Here is a 21,031-nt window from a genome sequence, read left to right as displayed (position 1 = left end):
TAGAAAACCCTTCACACTAGAGGTGCCAAGTCTGTGAAGCACTATTAACATCTACAAAAAATATATAACTCTGTTTAGTAGCATATCCTTGCAGTTCTCAATGGCATATTTCTGCCCTGTATTTTTTTTTCAAGTATCCAGACTTACACAGTTCATACTGTACCAAAGTCCCTTGTTAGCTGGTAAAGACCAAGAGAACTCTCCTGTGTGCTTGATGGCCAGGCCATTGCTCTCAGCACTGAGCAAATACCTCCTATCTGACACATTAAATTAGGTAAAATTCTTATAGGGAGGGTGAGGGCCTCACCTTTTTGCAGATGCAGCAAAGGTAAACGTGGCTTAATTGGGATCCTCCTCTGAGGTACATTTTAAGAATATCAAATGCTGGCAAAACTCTCATTGTTTCAACATACAGTTGGTGGTAATTTATGTTGAACAGGTAAATGGAGTAAGTTAAGGCAGAAAATCTGCCTGGTGCCCCCATTCATGTAGTAGCAGCACTTCTGTCAGCAGATGCAATTATTAACAAATGTAACTGTGTGGAAGCACAGCGACCTATTAAGCAATCTAAAGCTGCCATAGGAGGAAACATTTGGTAGCGATTGATATGAACAGTGTCTGGAAGCACGGCAGAGCTTTCTTCTGCTGTTAGGTCACTGAGAGGCATTTTTAAAGACTTCATTGGTGCCTCTTACCTTTTCTAAAATCTCATTAGAACTGGTTATAATCCACTATTAGTTAGGCTGTTGGAGCTCTACAAGTTGAGTGTTGGACTTCATCATAACAATGAACATGATTCAGGCAGCTGTAGGATTTAGGACAAGTTAAGCAAGTAAAACTCCTAAGTCCTAAAATGTCACGTGTATGTATCTCCTTGATTTATTGTCCATGAGAGCTGCTTATGCTTCTGACCTCCTCAAGGGTGTTATTTTGTTTCTAGTTCTCATGGTGTAGTTGATCCTCATGTAGAGGCTCTCTAACTGCTGTGCTACCCTGGATTATCACTGTGAAAAAAGAAATAGAATTTCCAGGAAAAAACACAAAAAGACAAACTCCTGTGAAACCCTTGAGGACTCTAGACAAAACAATTCAGTGTTTTCCCTGCAAGATTTCTTCAGGAGTGCCTATCTGCACTCCTTTAAAGGCTGTGGGCTTGAGTTAGGGTCAGGATTTTGGGGGTACTCAGCTAGAAGAGAATTTTCAGTTGTGCTTGCTTTAGTGTTGTAAATGTTTGCGGGTTCTTTGCAGAGAGAAAAACTTGTTTGTTGATATAACAAAGAATTCTCCTAAGTCTGGAACTTTCTAAGATGATGAGTTTGGTTGCTCTTCTTTCTCATCTTGACATTGTATTTGAAATTACCTTGGGTTTTTTTTCCTAGCAAATAACAAATGATCCTTGTGACTGTGTAATTAACTGCACCTTCCCCTCCGCTCCTTTTATGGAGTTTCTTTTCCAGCAGCACAGCCGTGCCAGGACATGCATGCTAGATGGTGGTGCTGTTCTGCTGCTCAGCAGGTGCTAGGCTGTTCTTGCTGTTCCTCCTCTGCAGTGCCAGTGCAATGTCCAGTTCTCTCAGCTGCTTCAAGAAGCCCCGGTTTGGCATGATGCAGCGGTGCCTTGACACCTGCTCAATGGCATCCACCACTGTCATGTTCTTGTAAATCATCAGGTAAGCCAAGACCAGCGTGGCTGAGCGGCTGCGGCCCATGGCACAGTGAACCAGCACCTTGCCTGTGGAGACAGAGGGACACGTCAGAGGTGACACTGGGTGATCCTTGCCTTTTGACAGTGAAGCTTGCTGTAATGCCCTTGCTCTGTTTGGTGTTTGACTACCCTTACCAGCACTTAATAAGCCTCTCTTTTCACATGAAGGAGAACAGATTGTAAATCTTACAACTGAACACCATCTACACTAGGGATGATCCATTTAATCCTACGCCAAATTTCTTTGTATTTGTAAACAAAGCTCGCAGAGAAGACCTGGGGGCTGCATTAAGTATCATAGCAAGCCCTGCTGCAGCCTTGTCTTACATGCCTCACAAACTGTGTGTATGTAATGCTGTGTTTGGGAATAATGACCGAAGCACAAGGGTGTGGGAGGGTTTGGTGTGCTCTCAGACTGTCTTTCCATGAGAATAAATGGAATGCATGGGGGGTGCCTTTCTCAATTCTACTAACTAGACACGAAAAGTAACCTAATTTTATTTTGGTTTTTTTTGTTCTGACAATAATGTCCATTGAGATCTAGATTGCATCACTTCATGTGCATTTTTGAGGGCAGAGGATAAGAAAGGCCATAGGCATATATCTTATGGGGTGGAAAGAAACCACCTCTTACACTATAGAAAAGCTTCTGTAGAAATTGCTGGCTAGCACCCTGTTGTGTTGAATGCAAGTAATGTTTCACCACCACCATCATGAGTGTTCTAATATGATCATCTCCGTGCAGTAGGAGCCTGTCTCATATGCTGTGAGTGCAGAGTCTTTGCCAGGAGTTTTCATCTCGGAATAAACATGCCACAGTTTAACTCTGTGACACTGCCTGGCTTAACTTGGGGCTTCCAGAGGCAGAAAGTCCTTGACTTTGGATAGTAACGAGGTTGTAAGTCAAAGTGGAGCCTTCCGTGTTAGCAGTATCTGGGGGAGGTGGAAGAAGAGAACAGTAAGTGGGTTCAGGTCTGATTGGCAGGTTTTGAAACACTTCAGAAGATTTCCAAAAATGATTCGAAGCCCTTGAGGGGGTCTTGCAAAAGGTTGAACTGCTGAAGGAAGTCGATTTGGAGCACACTCTCTAACACCCTACTAAGCAGAATTGCCACAGGAGAAAAAAATAAAAACCGTGCTACCAGGGCCAATAATAGTTTATCTCTGTCAGCTATGCATAGTGAGAAGTGCTGGGTGCAAAGCCATGACTCTTGCCGATTAACTCCTTTGCTTCCAGGCACAAGAGGATGCCTTGGCACAAGTAGCATTGCTGTGTAATGGATGCATCAAGAACTGCCAACACTAAAGGATTAATGGTTACAATCTGCATCCTAATCCCAGCAGATAGTCTTTGAGGCATCTTGGCAAAATTCCAGTCCTTCTGATAACTAAAAGTGCCTCTTCCTCTCCTGGAAAATGATAATCCATTCTATTATTACTGCAAATATTTGAAGTGGATGAAAACACTCATTTGTTTAGCCCTTCAGTGCTTCTCTTTAGAGTTTCCCACCTTGTAAACCTGTTGCTGTTGAGGTGATAAAAACATGATGAGACAAGGAATGCTTTGCTTTATGTGGGTGTCAAATGCAGGAGATCTAGGAGAAAGTTTCATATTGTGTTAACAAAGGCAAAAAATGGCTGTACAATCTTCTGAAATGTCCACTGGTTTGCAGAAAAGGAAGTCTGTCCTTTGCTGTGTGTGAATAGTCAAGAACCAACTACCTGTTACAGCAGAACACTGATATTTTTCTGCAGAGCCATGTCCCTTCTGTACTATTTTGTAGTCTCTTCCATTCTAATGTAAGGACCACTCTGAACCCTCATTCCCAGAAGAGAGTCTGCCCTTGCAGTCTTGGATTCGGAGCACTTATATCTTCAAGGTGTGCCAGAATATGCAGTGTCAGTGCACAGAGACAGAGGTCTGCTGAGAGGTGACAGGTCTGTGAAATACTTCATTTGCTTGACTTGGTTTTGTTTCTTGTTTCTAGATGCAGCTCTCCTTTTCCAGAGTTAGTTGGAGCCATGAATGTTGAGGTGTCTTGGGTCAGAAGCCTCAGGTTTTTGTATCTGTCTCATATGTTTCTTCCCACTTCGTTTTCTTTTAAAATCTCTGTCTTTAGTGAATTTTTCCCCTGACATTTTAATGTGAAGTGAAAATGCCATTCCCCTCTATTCCACGTTCTGAAGAACTAAAATTCCAAGGGAATGAGTATTAAATCTGTAGCTTAGTAGGAAACCTAAAAACTTCTTAAAATAATGTCTTCCTTTCATGTTGTACAGGCCTCACTGATAAAAATTTTAAGCTGTTCTATGGTCTGAATTGCATGTTTTGGGAAAGCTTTTTGCACAGCTGAATGAGAGCATGCATAATTGTGATGCATTAGAGTTTGCCTCTAAATCTTACTCTTATAACTGTTCTTCTGTCCATCAGCCCATGCTTAAACCCTACAAATACTGTTCTGATCAGGGAGTTTTTTTCACCATCATGAAGATTTTGAATGTTAAATCAGAATTAGGACTGTTTTGACAGCATCCAAATTGCCAAGCTTTCTGGTCTGTTTCAGAGAGGGCTTTCTTCATTAGAATGACAGCTTGTTTCAACAGCATTGACTATTGAGCATCTTCACAGCAAAAATCATTATCTGAAGACATCTATTCAATTAATTTGATCATTTGGCTGAAGGTCATACCCCAGATACAGCCAGAATGTGATACAGCCAGAGTAAATTCATTAACACATTCATTCTGGTCACAGAGGCTGAAGCTTTTTTCCTTCCCCCCCTTTCCCTCTGCATTTGCTCAGTTCTCATACAAAGCAGCAAAGCAATGCTAAGGTGTTACTGATCAGAAGTTTTTAACACCACACACTGAAGTCCCATGTCATTACCACTGGAGATGGGTGCTTGGTTATTTCATACAAAATCCTGTTAAGGAATCTGGATGTCAGTCAGGAAGGTGCACACAAAACAGCCTGTTCATTTGGCACTTGAAATGCAGAACACCTCTCTGCACTAAATGTGCATTCACAAATAATACATTGATGTTGCTGGAGGAGAGCACGAGGTACCTCCAGTCTTTTCTTCCGTAGGAGGCATCAGTCCACACTTCAGTCTAGCTTCTGGAGTCATTCTATTCTGTAAATGTGTATTGGAAAGTTATTGTCATGCTTTAAACCTCATTGTCTTCCTGGGCCATGCATAGTGTCTTTATGCATATCTATGGCTGGGATCAGAGGTGTGCATACATCCATTTTAGTTTTCCCTCATGAAAAAGTTGACAGCTTGCTCGCTCTTCATGAGTATTACAGTAGTTCTTTATTTTATTGGTGTTCATCAGAAAAGATCCTAGCTAACCTGTTTAAAGCCATGAGAATGTGGCAGAAATTATTACAGCTACAGAAATCACTGCAATTTGTAGTATCTACTTGAGTGCAAATTTTTTTTTGTTTGTTTTGTTTGTTCACCCAGTCACTCTTCAGTTTGGTTTTGTGTTCCATTGCTGGGCTGGTGCTTGCTGCTATCTCAGGACTTCCTGGACTCTGATGTGGTTTTGAAACAAAAAGGTTAATATCTCCCTCATGTCATCCTTTCCTCCTATAATATTTATTGGGAAGCAAGGCTTTTTCCTTGCCCTTGCAGCTTCCCTTGTGCTTGTGTCTTTATCTCAGTACAGCAGACTAAAGTCTTAAAGGAACAGGAGGGTGGTGGGAATGAGGAAGTCTGTGTTTCTTATTCCAGCTACTCCAGTCTGACACTGACCTCTGGCCTCCAGCCATGGCTAGACACAAGTGTGTGTTAGTTATCCTCTCCTTTCCAAAGGCACTGCTTCAGACACACTTTTTTGAAATGCTGGGTATCTTTCTTCATAAGCAAGTAAGCTCCTGAAGCAGTTTCTCCTGCTATTAGGACTTTGATTTTTAAAACTGATCTGCTTTCAAAGTTTTCTCCTGAGCAAGGGAAGGGACTGTTGTATGTACTGTACTTGCTGAAAGGTAAAATTGTAAAGACCTGGCTTGCTATTGGAAGCAAGTCAGGTAGTAACTGCCTGCAGCTGAGCTAGACAGCCAAGAACAGAAGCTGACACAAGGCTAGAATCTTGATATCTGACCCTCTGATATTAAGGTCTCTGTAGGTCAGCAGGAAAGTTCTAAGTTTCTCAATTGGTTTCTGGTAAAATATTCTGCTGAGATTTTTTTTAAAAGTCTATGTGGGGAAGGAGTAGGAGTAATATTGAAAGTCAGTGTGAGGCCTAGACTGTAGCACTTCACATGAGTGTAAAGCTTTCTGATAGAACACTGCTGGAGATCAGCAAATAATGAATTGTAGTAATCAAGCTGAGCAATGACAAACACTTTAATGAAATGTTTCTAGATTACTGCTCTCAAAGCTGTAGCAGTTCCCTGCTGCTTGGAAGATGGCAGAGAGATAAATGTTATAGGTTAGGGTAGACCTGATGGTCAGGTAGGAAGGGTGGTTTCTGTATTTATAGAGATAATCTAATGGTGCAGAGCATGAAGCTGTGGAATGGCAACATGGAATGTCTGAGACCACTCATGTTCTACTCCCACCACTATGCAACTAATATTCATTAAATCTGTCTTGATAGGGACTAATTAGGAACAGGAGGAAAAAAGACAGCCTATTCATGGCACCTATGCAATGTCTGATGTGCTTTTGAAGGAGTCAAAACAACAAGGAAATCTGTCAGACAGGACCCCTTGATAGAAGCTGTGATGAGAACTTTGACAAAAGTGCTTCGTAAGGGGCTCCTGGGGGGTATTAATGAGAATCTTAAACTGATTCCCTACTACTGGTTTTATTGTCTCTGTTTATCTGTATTGGCCTTGTTTCATTCCTGCAAGGTTAAATGCCATGGAACTATGCTTTCAATTTACATGTGGTAAATATTACACTGGTTTGAACCATTTTCAGCACCCTCCTTACTTCGTTCATCCTGAAGTGCATGATCAATGAATTTGGAAGCTGAGTAAAAGAACTGGCTGAGGTCGAAGGTGGGGAGATCATCTGCTTCCACCCCATGGTACTCCACCCTCATGCTGCTGTAATACTCTGCTCCCGTGTCCACGTTGCGCTGCCCGTGGGCCGCGTTGAGGATGTGGGTGAATCCCTCCTTCTCCAGGCTGTAGCGATCCAGTGCCGTTTTTCTGGGAAAACAAGAGCTGTCATGTAAGTCAAGAAGCTTCTTCAAGACTTGAAAAAGATTTAAGAAAACCTCTAATTTGGTATGTTCTAAACGTTAGTGAAACTGATAATGCTTTAACAATGCATCATTTACCATTTTAAGGATCTTAAGATATTGTCATTCCGTTTGAAGTTGTCATTCTTTTTGGAGTTCCTAATTATCTCCCCCAGGTCTTTAGAGCATGTTTACTATGAATTTATTTTCCTGTTACCTTTGCACAAAGCCAATACTGGCTTCAATCCATCTTGTACAGCAAGAAATTTGAGCTGCAGAAAGAAATAGAAGGAATTATCTAAAGTCAGAAAAGGAAATCAGTGGCAGAACTTGAAATAGGATCTATGAATGCTGTTTTCCCCTTCTGTCCCATCAAATGATATTGCAGATGTAATAAGAGTCAGTAATATGTGAGTAGTAAAATCATCTGGGATTCAAAAAGAAGCTCTTCTTCCCTAAAAGAAGTTACTGAGATTTTCTCTATTTCTATAAAAATAAATAAAGTTTTAAAATCCCATCCTTGTGTGACTGTAACTCCCTATCACAACTCCATTTTACTGTCTTGTTTGGTCAAACCAGAGGTCTAAAGCAAAAAGAACTGGATAAGGAAGTTGGATATTAGCCTTCAGAGGAAGCTGGACGTCATGTATTTAGCCAAATGTTCACATTTGTTCTTGTCCTCTTTTTCCTTGGACAAGGGATGTGAGAGAAGAGAGGAATGCTTAGATTTATATGTTCAATACCCACTGCAGGTGCTTAGTTTAGGATGAAATGCCTAAAAAAAATAGAGTTTGTGGCCAGGCATGTAAAAACTTTTTTTCTTCTGTTACAGAAAACTTTTAGTTTGGGAAACTTTTCTTCTGAAAAAGCTGTCAAGTTGCATTAGTGCCTAGGAAAACTACAAAGGTTTTTCACAAAAAGGAAAAATGGCATAGCCTTTATTCTGTTAATATATTATCACATAACTACTGCATGATGTAGAAAAGCTTTTCCAAACACAAGTACCTCTCTCCATGAATGTCTCCTGGGCGCTTCCACGTGTAAATGTAGCTGCTGTCACACAGGACACTGTGGTGGGCTACCTGCTGTGTTTCATAATTCTAGTGACATTGTGTTTCATAATTCTAATGACAGCCCACAATAGCTTGAAGTTGACTGCCTTTCCAACCTCGAAGTCAAAACCCCCTCTGAGCAGTCAACAACCTAATGATTAGAACATTTAACTGGGATATGGATACTGAAGGTTTTACCTATTCTTGCTCTTACTTAAATTTATCCCATGATCATTGCCTGTTCTGAGTAGATACTGCCCTGCAGAAAATCCTTTCTGGTCAGGAATGATAAGGTCTTGACAGTACTGGTATTTTTGCCATGAAATAATGTCACACGTCCCCTATACGATCATGTAAAAAGTAAATAAAAGCCTCTCTTAGTGTGGTGATGCTTACCTAATTCAGTAGACTCTGGAGGACAGAGAAGCTGCAGCATCCTGCTGCTAATGCTCTCAGTTGCCACCTTCACCTTATGTTAAATAATGCTCACTCCTTCCCTTTGTATTCCTTGAGCAGTGACTGGCTGAGGAAGACTCTCCTCCTTCTCCCTCCTTTTAGGAGGCTTGTGCCTTAGGATTCTCTTCAGGTGTGGATGCTCTGTATGTACACATTGCTAGCAGAGACACTTCAGTTCTGTACTGAAAGGATGGAGAGTACTTAAAATAAAACAGGTTAAATGTCCTGGCTGAAGTGTAAGGGTGCAGTGAATAACTGCTGCTCTTCATTTTGCTGTCCTTGAGGTGAGCTACAGTTCCTGCCTTCAAATTAAGCCTTTGTTTTACCTCCCTGATGCTGGAATAGAGAAAATACGGGTTCATTCATCAGACTTGGCCCAAAGCACATATCCTAACCATGTAAGACTGAGGGCTTCAGGTCACAAATCTGTGCACAAGGAGAAACCTGGCAAGTGGAGACCTACCTGCTGAGTAGCAAGTAGGATTGCAGAGTAGTTAGGGTCAGTAGAACACCAAAGTTTTTGATGGGCTGTAGATACTATCACACTTTGGTTTCTGCAAGCACTGCTCAGGCTAATAAATAGCATTAGAATTAAATTATGAAGTTGTTCTGAGAAACGACAGTGACAAGCAATAGGCTACAGTCATTAACATTTGACACTCGTTTTTATATGAAATCAAATTTTCCTGTTTCCTTGATTGGAGATTGCCTTTTGATAGAGTGGATGCAAGGAATGCATTTTTCTAACAGTCACACAGTCTTGCTCTACTTCCTAGGATCTGATTTTGCAGTGTTGGGTGGCCTCAGTTTTCCAATAAGTATTCAGGAAGAAGGGATTGAGTCTTTTAGTAACTTCATAAGCAGTCGGCTCAGCCTGGCCAAGCTCTTGTGAGCTTCCCCTTCCATCTCCCAGTTTTGTCTGTAGCTGCATTCTGTGAATTTGAGGCCCAGGATGGAAATAATCGTCCCCCTTTTTATTTAATCAGTTTAATCATTTTATATGGTAAATGCATTAGCTGTTGTTTTGGCTGTGACCCGTAGGAGGTTGGGAATATGTACATTGTCACTGTTTGTTTCCCAACTTGGGCTGGAAATGGACCCGAAGCAGCAATGTATCAACCTTCAATGGTGTTGCAAAAATGCATTATAAATGCTCAGATGTAACTAAATCACCTTCTGTGAAATAACTTTTTTATTTTTTTCTTTATTTTGTTTTGTTTTTTTTTTTACCAGCAAATTACAAGTGCCAGTGTATACAGTGTATGAATTTATCTTCTGTTTTCTTCAATTCTTGGGGTATGCTAACTTTAAAATGTTATCCCATTTCTTAATTGTGTTTAATATGCAAACTGATTTGGCAGTACCCTTTGGAATGAATGGCACCTTACCCAGTGGAATTGTTTTCTTTATAATACAGATACATATTTTCTTTTTTCTACTGACATTGCTAATTTGAAATCTTCCAGAAAATGAATGCTCAGTGCTGAGCACTCAAATCTGTTAAGTTCTCCGCATTTTCACTGGAATAGCTATCACTCAAACTGTGTGTAGGTGTTGTAGAACCTGTTAGTGGAAGCAAGACCTAAAATACTTGCCCTAAGTGGAGCAGGGTCAGTACAGGTCCTGTGGCTACGTGACTTTTGCATCTGCAGGCCAAGCTAGTGAACACAGTCTGTACAGAGGATGCCAGGCACTTTTATAACAGCAGATACCCTGGACACTTTTATCTATAGAAAGCTTTTCCTAAGGTTTCTAATATATAATGTTTTGTGGAGATATGAAGAAACAGTTGTTGTGTAATAGAAAATAGGGTTCACTGGACTGCAAGAGGCACTTGCCTTGGGCTTTAGAATCTGCATCTTTTGAAGAAAGCTGAAGTGACACTTAGTCTTTTTCAAGAGTGAGGGTACTTGGTTTTAAACCTAATATGGAGATTAGAAAGTACTTTAGCTCTTTCATCTTTTTCTCTCTCCCCCCCAGTCTTACATTTGATAATTATATTTTCATAAGAGATTTTGCTAGTGTTCTTTGCAAATTTTTCCTCCTTTTTTTTCCATGTAAAATCTTTCCCCAAAATCTAGGTCAAGAGCCCAGCTGGACCACCACTTGTCACACTGGCTCAGGTTTGTCTGCTTTTTACCTCCTGTCAGCCAGTACTTTGTACTTTGATCATAAACATTGCAAGGCAGAGATGACCTGTCCTGAGACTGACACTGTCATAATGTAGGCAGATAAACTTGGGGTAACACTGGGTTTGCAGCAGCTTGCTTGTCAGTTAACAGAGCAAGAAGCAGCCTGGTAAGGCCTCACCTGGGGACCTGTGTGCCTGCAAATGGAAATGTTGCTGTGCCCCTCAACACGTGTGCTTGGACTGCCCATAGCCAGCAGTGAGCTCTGGCTTTGGGAGAAGGACTGGTTTGCTTTCCATCCTCAGCTGAGTCTGCAGTGTCAATGCTGTTGTGAAAGCATTCCTCTGTACACTGTAACCAGAGCCTGTGGGGTTTGCTGTGTTTCATCATGCATGATACTTCTGATTACACCCCAAGGAGAGGGGAATGCTCTTGGCCTTCCTTGCAGTTTTTATCATGCCTGAGGTATCAGAATTGTAGAGGAAAGAGAGAAATAAATCAGGCATGAATATCTGATTGGTTGATGTTACTAATAGCTTAGGATTGTTCAGGGGTATATGAATCATGACCTTATTGGAGGATTTATGACTCTATTTCTAATTCACTTTTGATTAGAAAAGGCATCGGGGTTTTTTTTCCCTTGCAGTTGACTCACTACCAGAGTGTAATAGTCAAGCTAACAAGATTCTTCTTTTCCCCTCTTTTGGTGCTGCTGTTTTCCATTAAATTGTGATTAATACTTCAATTTTTGTGATTATGGTTGACTTTTAAGTAGCCATTGTAAAGAGGAATGTGCTACAAATGCTGTAGGTGAAGCTGTAAGCACTTGGCTACTCTTGCAATTGTTTTCATTTTGTATATCTCCAGCATCTGTGCTATTAGCACTTGATTTCCTTTTACATAGTGCAGCTGTGGTCTCCAGTGTCTGCCTTGAATGTGTTCCTATGCAAGGAAGGTGAAGTGTGGTACTGGGAGATAACAGTGAAAATTTCCATGTATTTCAGTTTGGTAAGAGATGACCTGGGCCAATTAGTCCATGTAATACTCATCAGTTCTTCAGATCAGAGCACATAAACTTCTGCTAAAAGTTAAGTATACCCAGAAGTCCTTTTCTCTATATTAAGCAAAAGCACAGTGCTTTGCTGAATCTGACCCTGCATTTACTGTAGGGCAGATGGACTCATAAACATGTTTTTAAAGTTCTGAGGCAAGGGGGAGTACTTTGATGTGGGAATCCCACCTCAATGGTGAAAATTGGAGATAAAATCACATATGGATATATTGATACTAACAGACTCAGCAAAAGGGGAAGCTGACCCAGACAAAAGTGTCATCCATTTTCAGATGGTTCCCAAAAGACTATTTACCTCTTGGGTTGTGCAAGGGCAAATAGAGGGCTTGTCTGAGACTTTAACCATGCCTGCTGTCAGTTTTAAAAGGCTAAGTTTCATAGGATTAATAGCAAGTGCAGCAGCAAACTCTGCATTCTTCTGGAAAAAAAAGTAGTAGTTCTACATGAAAAAGAATGCTTTCTTTCAGGTTGCTGTGCCCAGTGTACTAAATCCCCTCTCTTCAAAAATACTGTCATAAGAAGCTTTAGTCCCAGCTGCTTTTGTTAGAAAGTTGCCCAAATCATTGGAGTTGGAAGAGAGGGGAAAAGAAAGTGCAGGCATTGCAGCCTGCACCTTCACACGCAGTATTAAGTATATCAAAAGCATCTAACAAAGGGAAGATAGCAGCTCATGAGGAAAACAAGTATCCCTAAAGGAAGGGTCAGCTCGGCAGAGTGTGGGCAGAGCAACTCCCTCCCCAGGTAAGTCAGCACCTTAGAGCTGCTACTGCTCAACCATGTGCTTATCAACTTTAGGTAGAGCTAAGTCTCTTAAACTTCATGAAAAGGTTGTGCAATGCAAACATGTTTCAGTATAGACTGTTAAAGCCACAGATTGACGTGACCCAGATTGACAAAACACCAGGAAATCTGAGGCAACATGTTACTAGGAGAGGAATCGTCTCTCTCAAACTTTTCCCTTTACTTAAGCGCTAAAGGAAAGCTCGATGCAGGATGATAATTTACCAGATGGTCAGTGTCAGAAAGAAGCTTGCTGAATATAGGCAATATTGACACTTTCTTAGGAAAATCTGGCAGTTCTCCCTCCTGAGGAGAGATGTTGAGAATTTCCAATAATACTGACCCAATTTTCCTTGGTAGCTCCAGCACTGAGGGAGTCTAGAGATAGTGTAGCATTGTATCCCCTTTTCCTTCTGAGGTGTTGCTCCATTTCTCTGGGTACCTCCTGTTCAGTGTGAATTAAAAGAATTTTTAGGTACCACTGAAAATACTGAATGGGATTGTCAGAATATGAAAAAGAAAAGATTTAGTAGTTCATTTTCCTTTAGCCCAAAATGGTGGATGTAGTTTTTGTAAGTGATACAACATAGAGGAGATAGCGCTCTGCTTTCTATACAGCCAAGGCACCAAGCACATGTGCTGTGGTCAGTCAGTTCCTGGACTTGACTTCAGTCACTCATCAAATGTTAGAAATCACTGATAGACAGAGATGTTCTATGGAGAAGTGTCACTTGTCTTGGAAACCATTGGAGCATTGAAGTTGACTGTCCAGTGTAAAACATCTGATTTTCTGGATTATTAAACTGCTGTTACAATTGGGAGGTTCTCATTCTACCCAAGTTAAAACTATGTCCTCAAGAGTGTTGTTATAATCTAAATCTGCATTTGCTTCTATTTTTATATGATTAATACTGGTGTAGATGCTAGGAGTTCGTAATGCTAAATGGTGGGAGGTAACTGTTTTCTAGCCTGAGTGAGTCCCATCTGTTTTCTTCTAGGTTAGTGTAAATTGTTTTTTTACTTAGTCACTTGGAAAAAGCTATACTGTATTGCTTCTCTGCAGAAAGGCAAGAGGAGAGAAGGAGTTTTAGTTATGCATATATTTAGTGCTTAGTTATTTGTCTTAATTATCATGCACTCCAAATTGTGGGCTTGAGTTACTCATCTTCCTTACCTGCATTAGTTCTGAAGACCATAAGCCATAGCACAGCACAGGAACAGACCATAGCTTTTGTGAATTGCAAGCTCAGTTCAGCTGCATACCCAGAAAATTATTTTTCATACTTAACTTGTAAAGAATTACATTTCAGAAGACTTCTTTTTTTTTTTCTCGGAATAGTTTGAGAACATGGCAAGACCTGAAATTGTGATCAGGCCTTAAATCCTAATGAGATCTAGTGAATGTTTAAGAAAACAAATTGGGAGACCTTTGTCTTCAGCTGAAATATTCTTTGAACTTCAGAAATGTGGAAGCCTAAACATCATCTCAGGTAATAAGGCCATCACTGAAGAGCTGAAAGAAGAAACTACAAGAGGAGTAACTGACAGATTTTCCACGTGATCCCAGTGAACCAAGAAGGTTTGGGATTTGCCAGTAAAACTGCTTGTGCAAGCAACCAGGTGGCCAGTGAAACAAAGGAGGCAAGGCTGCTTTCTATCCCTTTAGAAGACTTCTGAATATGAGGAGGATACATGGAAATACTAATCCTGGTAGCAATTGAATCAAAATCTTAGCCAAGAGTGATTTATTCCTATCACTGGGCTGTGTCATACAAATTCCAGTATCTGGTCTTTAAAAGCCCTTGGAACTTGCTGGGGGAAAATCTCAATTGGAGCTGAACACAGCATGTTATATTTTGAGGCTTTGATTATTCTGGGTCTGACAGGCTCATAGAGATTTCATTGCCTCTGGGCAACATCTGCAGTGAAGCCTCCTAACAAAAGGATGGAGTGGCCTCACAGGGCTCCTTGATAGCCTGTATTGCATTAGAAGGAAGATGTGGTTACATAGTCAGGGTAATTAATTAGCATTTCCATAAGCAGTGACAAGTCCTGTTAGCCTTGTAAATGCAGGAGGCAGGAATGAAGCACAGATGTGGAGGCTCTGAAGATAAACTCAGCATGTGTGTGTTCATTTGATTTTGTTGATGAATTCCACCAAATTCTTTCAAGATCTACCTTAATTTGGCATGGCTAAGATGCAAGTTCACCCAACATCTGTTCATGGCTTGTGACATCTCTTTGGCCACCAGTTCTAAAGCAAGATCTTAAAAACAATACAAAAACCCTGCCACACCGAAGGGGTAAGCTGTTGGTCAGGAGTAAGATATGGAGCTGGCTCTAGGAAGGATATAAAGGTCCGTGGACTTTGCCTATTTCAAAGCAAATTTTAGTTAGGGTAGTGAAAGCCTGCATCTTGCCTGCAGACCAGTTCTCCCAGATTTTCTCCCATGTCAGTTTTGCCCTTGCCTGGCTGACAACAGTTGTTCTCTTTTGGGGAGTCCCATTTTCTGGTGAAGTTTTATTTCTTGTTCCCCCCTACTTGCTCCTCAGTTGTTTTTCCTTCATTGGTTTTCTCATTCTTTTGTCTTGTCATGGTAGGGGACGTTTTTTCCCTTGAAGCACCACCGGTTTTCCTTCTGACTTAAGACCAGTCCCCAGCAGAACCACACTGCCCATGATGGGGTGTAGCTCTATGTGCCTCTCAAGAAGCTTGTTTCTGTTCCTCTGGTTAGTTTGTATGAAGTGCCAGATGTGTGGTGTATTCAGTCATGCCTTCTAGCTTTTACTAAATTACAAGGTGTAAGAAGCCACTGATACAGGGAGATTACAGGAAAGAGTCAGTGACTGCTGTCCTGGGCATCTGAGAGACTGACTCCTTGTCTGGTTACATCCCTTTGCTCAGCAGGCACAGCTATAGCTTCATCACAGAGATTAGAGGAAGATTATTCTAACAGCTTCATTCAGAATAATTCTGCTAGTGATTTTAAACAGGGAAGTAGGAAATAAATGCCAGAAGAAGCTTTTCTTTATGGTGAGTCTTGAGTTAGAAATATCTAACAGGAGGGGCAGGGCAGGATGTGGAGAGAAAAATTCAACTCCCTTTTCTTTTGTTCCTGAATCATTTGGGCAGACTGTTCCCATGGCTTAATTTTTTTTATCCCACACCACACACTCTCTCTCTCTCTCCCACCCCTGTCTCTAAAATTGTGAGCCCTGGCTTGGTTCAAGACCAGAACTCTTGTGTCTTTCTGTTGCCTCCGGCGCCACAGAAGTAATTGGTGGATGATATTAGGAGTCTTGTAACTTTCAAAGCTGTATATCTTTCCTCTTTTATAAGCTGGCAACAGATGAATTTTAGGACCTTTTAAAAATTATTGAGAACTTTGGAGCCACTGGGGCTCCTACTTGTGTCTTTCAGTGGTGATGTAAAAATAAATGTCATGTTAGTGCAGGGTGTAGAGGAAAATGGGAATTGGACCAATAATGCCAAAGGAGTAAGAAAAGCTGTCATGCTCTGCTCAGGGCTTGGGCTGGGGGATTTTCTGGTGGCATGTCTCCTGCTGCAGCAGTCTTCTCTGCTTCTTGGAATAGGCTGTTTCTAGTTTAGCCCTGTGCTCAGCAGAACTAAGTCTGTTTTGTGGGTTTGGTTTTTTTCCAGATCACACTTGGTCTGATCCGTGAGACACATCTCTGCAGCTTTGCCTTCTCAGGGTTCTGTTTGCTTTAATCTCTTGAGCAATTTGGAAATGCAGAGTGTTCTATGTACACAAGCACAGGCTTGGAAATGCAGAAATGCAACTGCAGGGTGAGCTGTCTCTTCAGTCACTTTTCAAGATTTACATTTTAGGCCTAGACCAACCTAAGGTGTGGCCAACATATCCAGGCCATGAGCTGTAAGTGGAACGACTTTCACTCAGAGATAAATAACAAATTGCTCCTCAAAATGAACCATTTAAAAATAGATCATAGAAATAGAGGTTCAACCTCTGCAACCTACCCTGATGCCACAACCAGTGCTGTCACTCTGTCTTTAACAACAGACCCAGCTGCACTTACTCTGTGCTTTTCTGAAACAGCAGTAACAGTCAGGGCCATGCCAGGCTCTGAGTGCTCTGTGGAGCTCTGACATCAGTGCTTTCAAACACTTTGCTCTGTTGCTGAGCTGTGTTTAGAAGAGCTTGGTCATGCCCTGTGTAGAGGAGATGTACCAGGTACCCTTATCTGCTACGCAGGGGGCAGTGTGTGCACTTACTCGTCTCCTATGTAGAGGCTGGGCCAGACTTCATTGACATGAGTGTACTTTGGGCATCCCTTCCACAAGAGTCTCTCCAGTTCAAATGCCCCCGGGGTACAATAGTCCTCATCAGGATCTACTTTGACTGTTCTATATGCATTTTTCTTCCCAGCATTCCAGCTTTCTGATGACATCTTGTCCATGGAGTAGCGCTCTCAGGATGTGCAAGAAACTGGAATGCAACCAAAACAGAACATTAACCCAAGGGAGCACAGAGCAAGTGACTTCTGCTCCAGCTGTGGGATCCTGGGAGCAGCACTGACCAGGTGTGATGAACGTGTTCTGTGGCAAACACAGACTTGCACCCGGATTTCTGCCTCCCCAGAGTAATGTGAGGAATATGTTGTGGGATGAGCTCACCAGCAAAGGAAACAAAACTCAAAGGTTTGTGATTATTGAAGTTCAGTCTCTGCTGGGAATTTGTTTCCTGAAAAATCCACTGGCAAGAATTTGGTAGGTCTAACAGCCTAGGGATCTAAAGCACCTAGGGGAACCGAGTGCAAATTTAAGTTGTTGGGGTTTTTTATCATTAACTAAGACCTTCCTAAAGGCTTATCCTTTGTGGTTTTCAGCAATGTAGGGAGAGTAAATGTGTCTATTCAGGTGAATGTTACATGTACTGCTGTACTCTCTTCTACTCTTCTTTTTTTAATGTTGCCAGCTGCAGATTCCCTGCCTGCTGCATCTCCCTGTGGGCTCTGCTTTTATTTCTCCTACTGGACTCTCTGGTGTCTCAGGGGTAGCAGTTACTCATGTCCCTTATTTCCTTGAAGGGACAAATTGAACCTTGTGGTTCTATAAGAGATTTGTAACAAGATGTGGAGTTGGGCTCGATCTTATGAAGTGTGCAAGTAGAGCCTGTCAAAAATCCACCTTTGTTTCAAGCAATGAATCCTGTAGTTGCTCCCAAAATTTTTTTTGTGTTGGCTGCTGAACGTTTTTGTCCTTTCAGTTCCAAAAATCTGGCTAATGCCTTCATCCAGCTATTGTAAAGCTCTCCTGAAAGCAGGATGTCCATTTTTCACTAACATCTTATGTACCCATGGGGTTTGTTTGCTCAGTTTGGGCTCTTTTGTGCCTGTCATGTTCTGTTTCTCTACAAAGCCAAATGATTCCTGTTTTTCTACTCCGAAGCTGTGCAAGATTGTGGAGTCAGTTTTTGTTTGGCAAGTGTACACCTTTGTTCAAAAATTGGCTTGCTTTCACTGGCAAGGGGACCTATCTTTCAGCCATGAAACATGATGATGATGTTTAGCTAAGCAGTCCTCTCTTGAGATTTTTAAAGGGCTCTGAGAATTCCATCTTGTAACAAATTTACCTTGGGCTTGTCTTGCACGCCTATGTGTAGTACCAAGTCTCATCTCTCTGCCGCAGCAGCCATACCCTGGGTAAGATTTTTTCCTTCCCATGCCAGAATTATGCTAATTCTACATGCAGAACTCAACAGTGTAGACAGATAATGTTTGTCTGTCAGAGATACGAATCTAAGACAGTCTGACTTTGGGAGTGATTAGGCTGTTATCTAGAAATTGATAAGAACTGCTGTTTGTCTAGTAAGGAATTATCTTAACTGAGAGCCTGTTGCCTTGATGCTGAAGGACTGACTACTTTTATTCACTCCATAACATGGAGGAGAGGAAAGGAAGAAGAGAAAGCAATGTAATCAGTAATCCCAGTTGGTGGCCACAGTGCATTGATTTGTTACACCTCAGAACAGGGCAATTACATCTGCAAATGCTGGTTTGTGGTACTGGAACACCGGCGCAGTTTGAAGCTTGGTTAACACTCTGAAAGCTCGACCACTGCTGAGAAATCCTTGTTCCTGTCTGTCCCAGGAAGCCATATGCTCCCTGAACTTTCAAGTACGCTATGTTCTTTTATGCCTTGCCAATGTTATCTGCTGCAGGGATTTTTAAATTGAATTAGAGCACAGGAAAGCATCAGCTGAAATTCCTCTAATAAAACATGTATTTCAGATTTGACTCTAGACTATGTATGAAGTTACAGAGTTTAACTAGAAGGAGGGAAAAGGGGGGCAAAAGGGCTGGTTTGCTACTTCAACTCTGAAAATAATTGCCATGAAGCTTTTGGTTGGGGGCAGAAGGGCTTGCATCTTCCCAGGAATCAAAGATGTCTAACCTCATCTCGTATTAGTTGTTCCACATACACCAAACAGAGCTTCAGGAAGACTGTTCCCTAGGCCAGCCCTGTTGGAATAAAAAGTGAAAAGATTGGATTTTTATGGAGTTCTTAACAGTTCTTAATGCTGTTGTGGGTATAAGAGATGAATGTTTAGCACGAGCCCAGGCAGGGAAAGCTCAGATTTCTCTGGCAGACTTGTGTGGAGAGGAGACCATCTCTTGCAGAGCGTTCACCCAGTGCAGTCAGATGGCAGCCAGATTGCAGGGTTACCTCTGCACAGGCTTGTTGGAGCAGGCTCCCACCCCTTGTGGTGCTTCATGTGAGCTAGGGATGAGTTAGTGCAGGCTGAATGATGTACCAGTGCTGTGCCAGCTTGGCAGTCACTTCATGGCACTGCACTGTGTTGGGGACACACAACCTTAGATGACAAAATAGTCTGAGTTGGAAGGGACCCACAAGGATCATCGTAAATGAATGGCCCACATGAAGATTGTGAGCTTGGCATTATCAGCACCTTGCTCTGACCAACTGAGCTAATCCCAATGTCATGTGGAAGTCCTCTGGAGTAGGGACTGTCCTGATGTCCTTTGCATAAAGAACTCTGCCCCCTGCCTGTTCCTGGAAATGCTGCTTCAGGACAGCCTTTTTATTTCCTGGGGGAAGGATGAGAAGTCAGCCAGCTGTGGAATTGCCCTTGTCTCAGAGGCTTCTCCCCAGCAGAAAGGTTTGAGCCCAGCTTCAGGGCACAGCGAGGAACGGAGCGCTGTATCCAGGGCCACGAGTTCCCTCCCAGTGAGGCAAGGCAGTCTGCAGCTCATCCCACCACTTCCCTGTGCCCAGAGCACAGCTTCCCTGTGCCAAGGCCAGCCTGTGTGAGCTGCCGAGACCTTCCTGTTCCCCCTGTGTGCCACCTGTGGGGGCTGCTCAGACCTGGGTGTGGGGCACAGCTCGGTGGGGCCCACAGGTGCTGAAGCCTGCGAGATTGGTCCTGCTGAGCCCGGCATCCTGCGGGTTCTGCCGCTCGCATTCCAGTGTGTGCACACAACACTGAACTGCTGCTGCTCCCCAGTTCTGCTGTCATGGACTTAAGGGTATTATCAGAACAAGGATGATAAAAATCCAGTCATCTGCATTTTTATACCCTAATCTTTCTCTTCATAAATAAGACCAAAGTGCATGTTATCTAATAAATTTTATTTGTTAATCGCTTGGATGACTGGAATATTTGTCCCCCCTGGGTTATATGTATATAAATGAAAATATTGTTAGTGATTTCACAAAATGGTAATTCAGAATAATGGAGAGTTAATCCTCTTTTCATTAGTGAGCCACTTCAGGACATACACTGTGGCAAATTATACTGCATTTTAAGTCATTCTCAAGTGCTGTGCACTAGAAAAAAAACATTAAACTAGTTTTGCATTGATAGAAGTAATTGTGTGGCTAATTTGGATAAGCAGCATGCATTAGACACAGCAAAGGAATCTCTTCTTTATGTTCACTATCTACTCTACAGCTGCCAGATGGAATTTCTTATACAGCTCTTTAGCTTTTTTTATTTTTAACAAAGCAGGGAGGGAAGAAAGAAAGAAAGTGCAAGGGGAAAAAAAAAAGAAAAATCTGCCAGTCTATCTGCTGTGTAATTCAGAGCATGAACACAGTCTAGTGGCTGGAGCACTATATGGCAGTGAAAGATTTGTCTTTTGCACCATGTTTGGTGTCCCTTGAACTACTCAAATTAACCCAAAATGTTCAGTAAGGCCCTGTGAAGTCACAGTGTAGTGGGCCATTTTCAAATCTGTTCCATTGAAGGGATGTCCAACCCCACCACAAAATTTGGAGGGGTGAGTTAATGCTTTTGGACATGTCAGTCATGAGCTCTACAGTTTGGTAATCCCACAGATGGGGGAGGAAAACAGAGCTTTTTTTCCTAGAGGTCAACACCAGAGCCTTGGTGGTGCTGTGTACATTTCTAATGCTGGTTTTCCACATGTAGTGGAAGTTTCTGAGTACTTTGAGACTGAAAGCTATAAGTCATTAGCTACATAACAAAATACTGTGTTTCTTAATATTTTTGGCTCAATGCGCTGTGCAAACCCTAGTGCTGTGTATAAAGATGCCAAACAATTTGGCAAGAATTATGCCTGGGAGTTAAGATCCAAGTCAGCTGTAGAGACTTAGAAAAAAGTCAGGCAAGCACAG

The 21,031-nt window shown here is 41.9% G+C and overlaps 1 protein-coding gene across 1 annotated transcript; it reads right to left on the bottom strand.

Annotated features, from left to right (window-relative positions):
- Positions 1 to 1,003: 1,003 nt before the first annotated feature.
- On the bottom strand, positions 1,004 to 16,841 carry DUSP29 (dual specificity phosphatase 29). The gene is made up of 3 exons (XM_014879966.2): positions 16,646 to 16,841; positions 6,649 to 6,869; positions 1,004 to 1,732 (listed from the first exon to the last, which is right to left on the bottom strand). Exons 1-3 carry the CDS (start codon positions 16,828 to 16,830, stop codon positions 1,485 to 1,487), a joined length of 654 nt encoding a protein of 217 aa, XP_014735452.2. The 5' UTR covers positions 16,831 to 16,841; the 3' UTR covers positions 1,004 to 1,484.
- Between the last annotated feature and the right edge of the window lie 4,190 nt (positions 16,842 to 21,031).

The sequence above is a fragment of the Sturnus vulgaris genome, chromosome 8 (assembly GCF_052056855.1).
Source record: "Sturnus vulgaris isolate bStuVul1 chromosome 8, bStuVul1.hap1, whole genome shotgun sequence".
Classification (NCBI taxonomy): domain Eukaryota; kingdom Metazoa; phylum Chordata; class Aves; order Passeriformes; family Sturnidae; genus Sturnus; species Sturnus vulgaris.
This window is presented reverse-complemented; position numbering and strand designations above follow the sequence as displayed.

Excerpts from the sequence above, each read along its gene's own strand:
- DUSP29 (XM_014879966.2), bottom strand. The coding sequence starts at position 16,830 with ATGGACAAGATGTCATCAGAAAGCTGGAATGCTGGGAAGAAAAATGCA. Across the intron at positions 6,870-16,645 it reads AGCCTCTACATAGGAGACGA|AAAAACGGCACTGGATCGCT; the intron begins GTAAGTGCACAC and ends TTGTTTTCCCAG. Across the intron at positions 1,733-6,648 it reads TGCACTTCAGGATGAACGAA|GCAAGGTGCTGGTTCACTGT; the intron begins GTAAGGAGGGTG and ends CTGTCTCCACAG.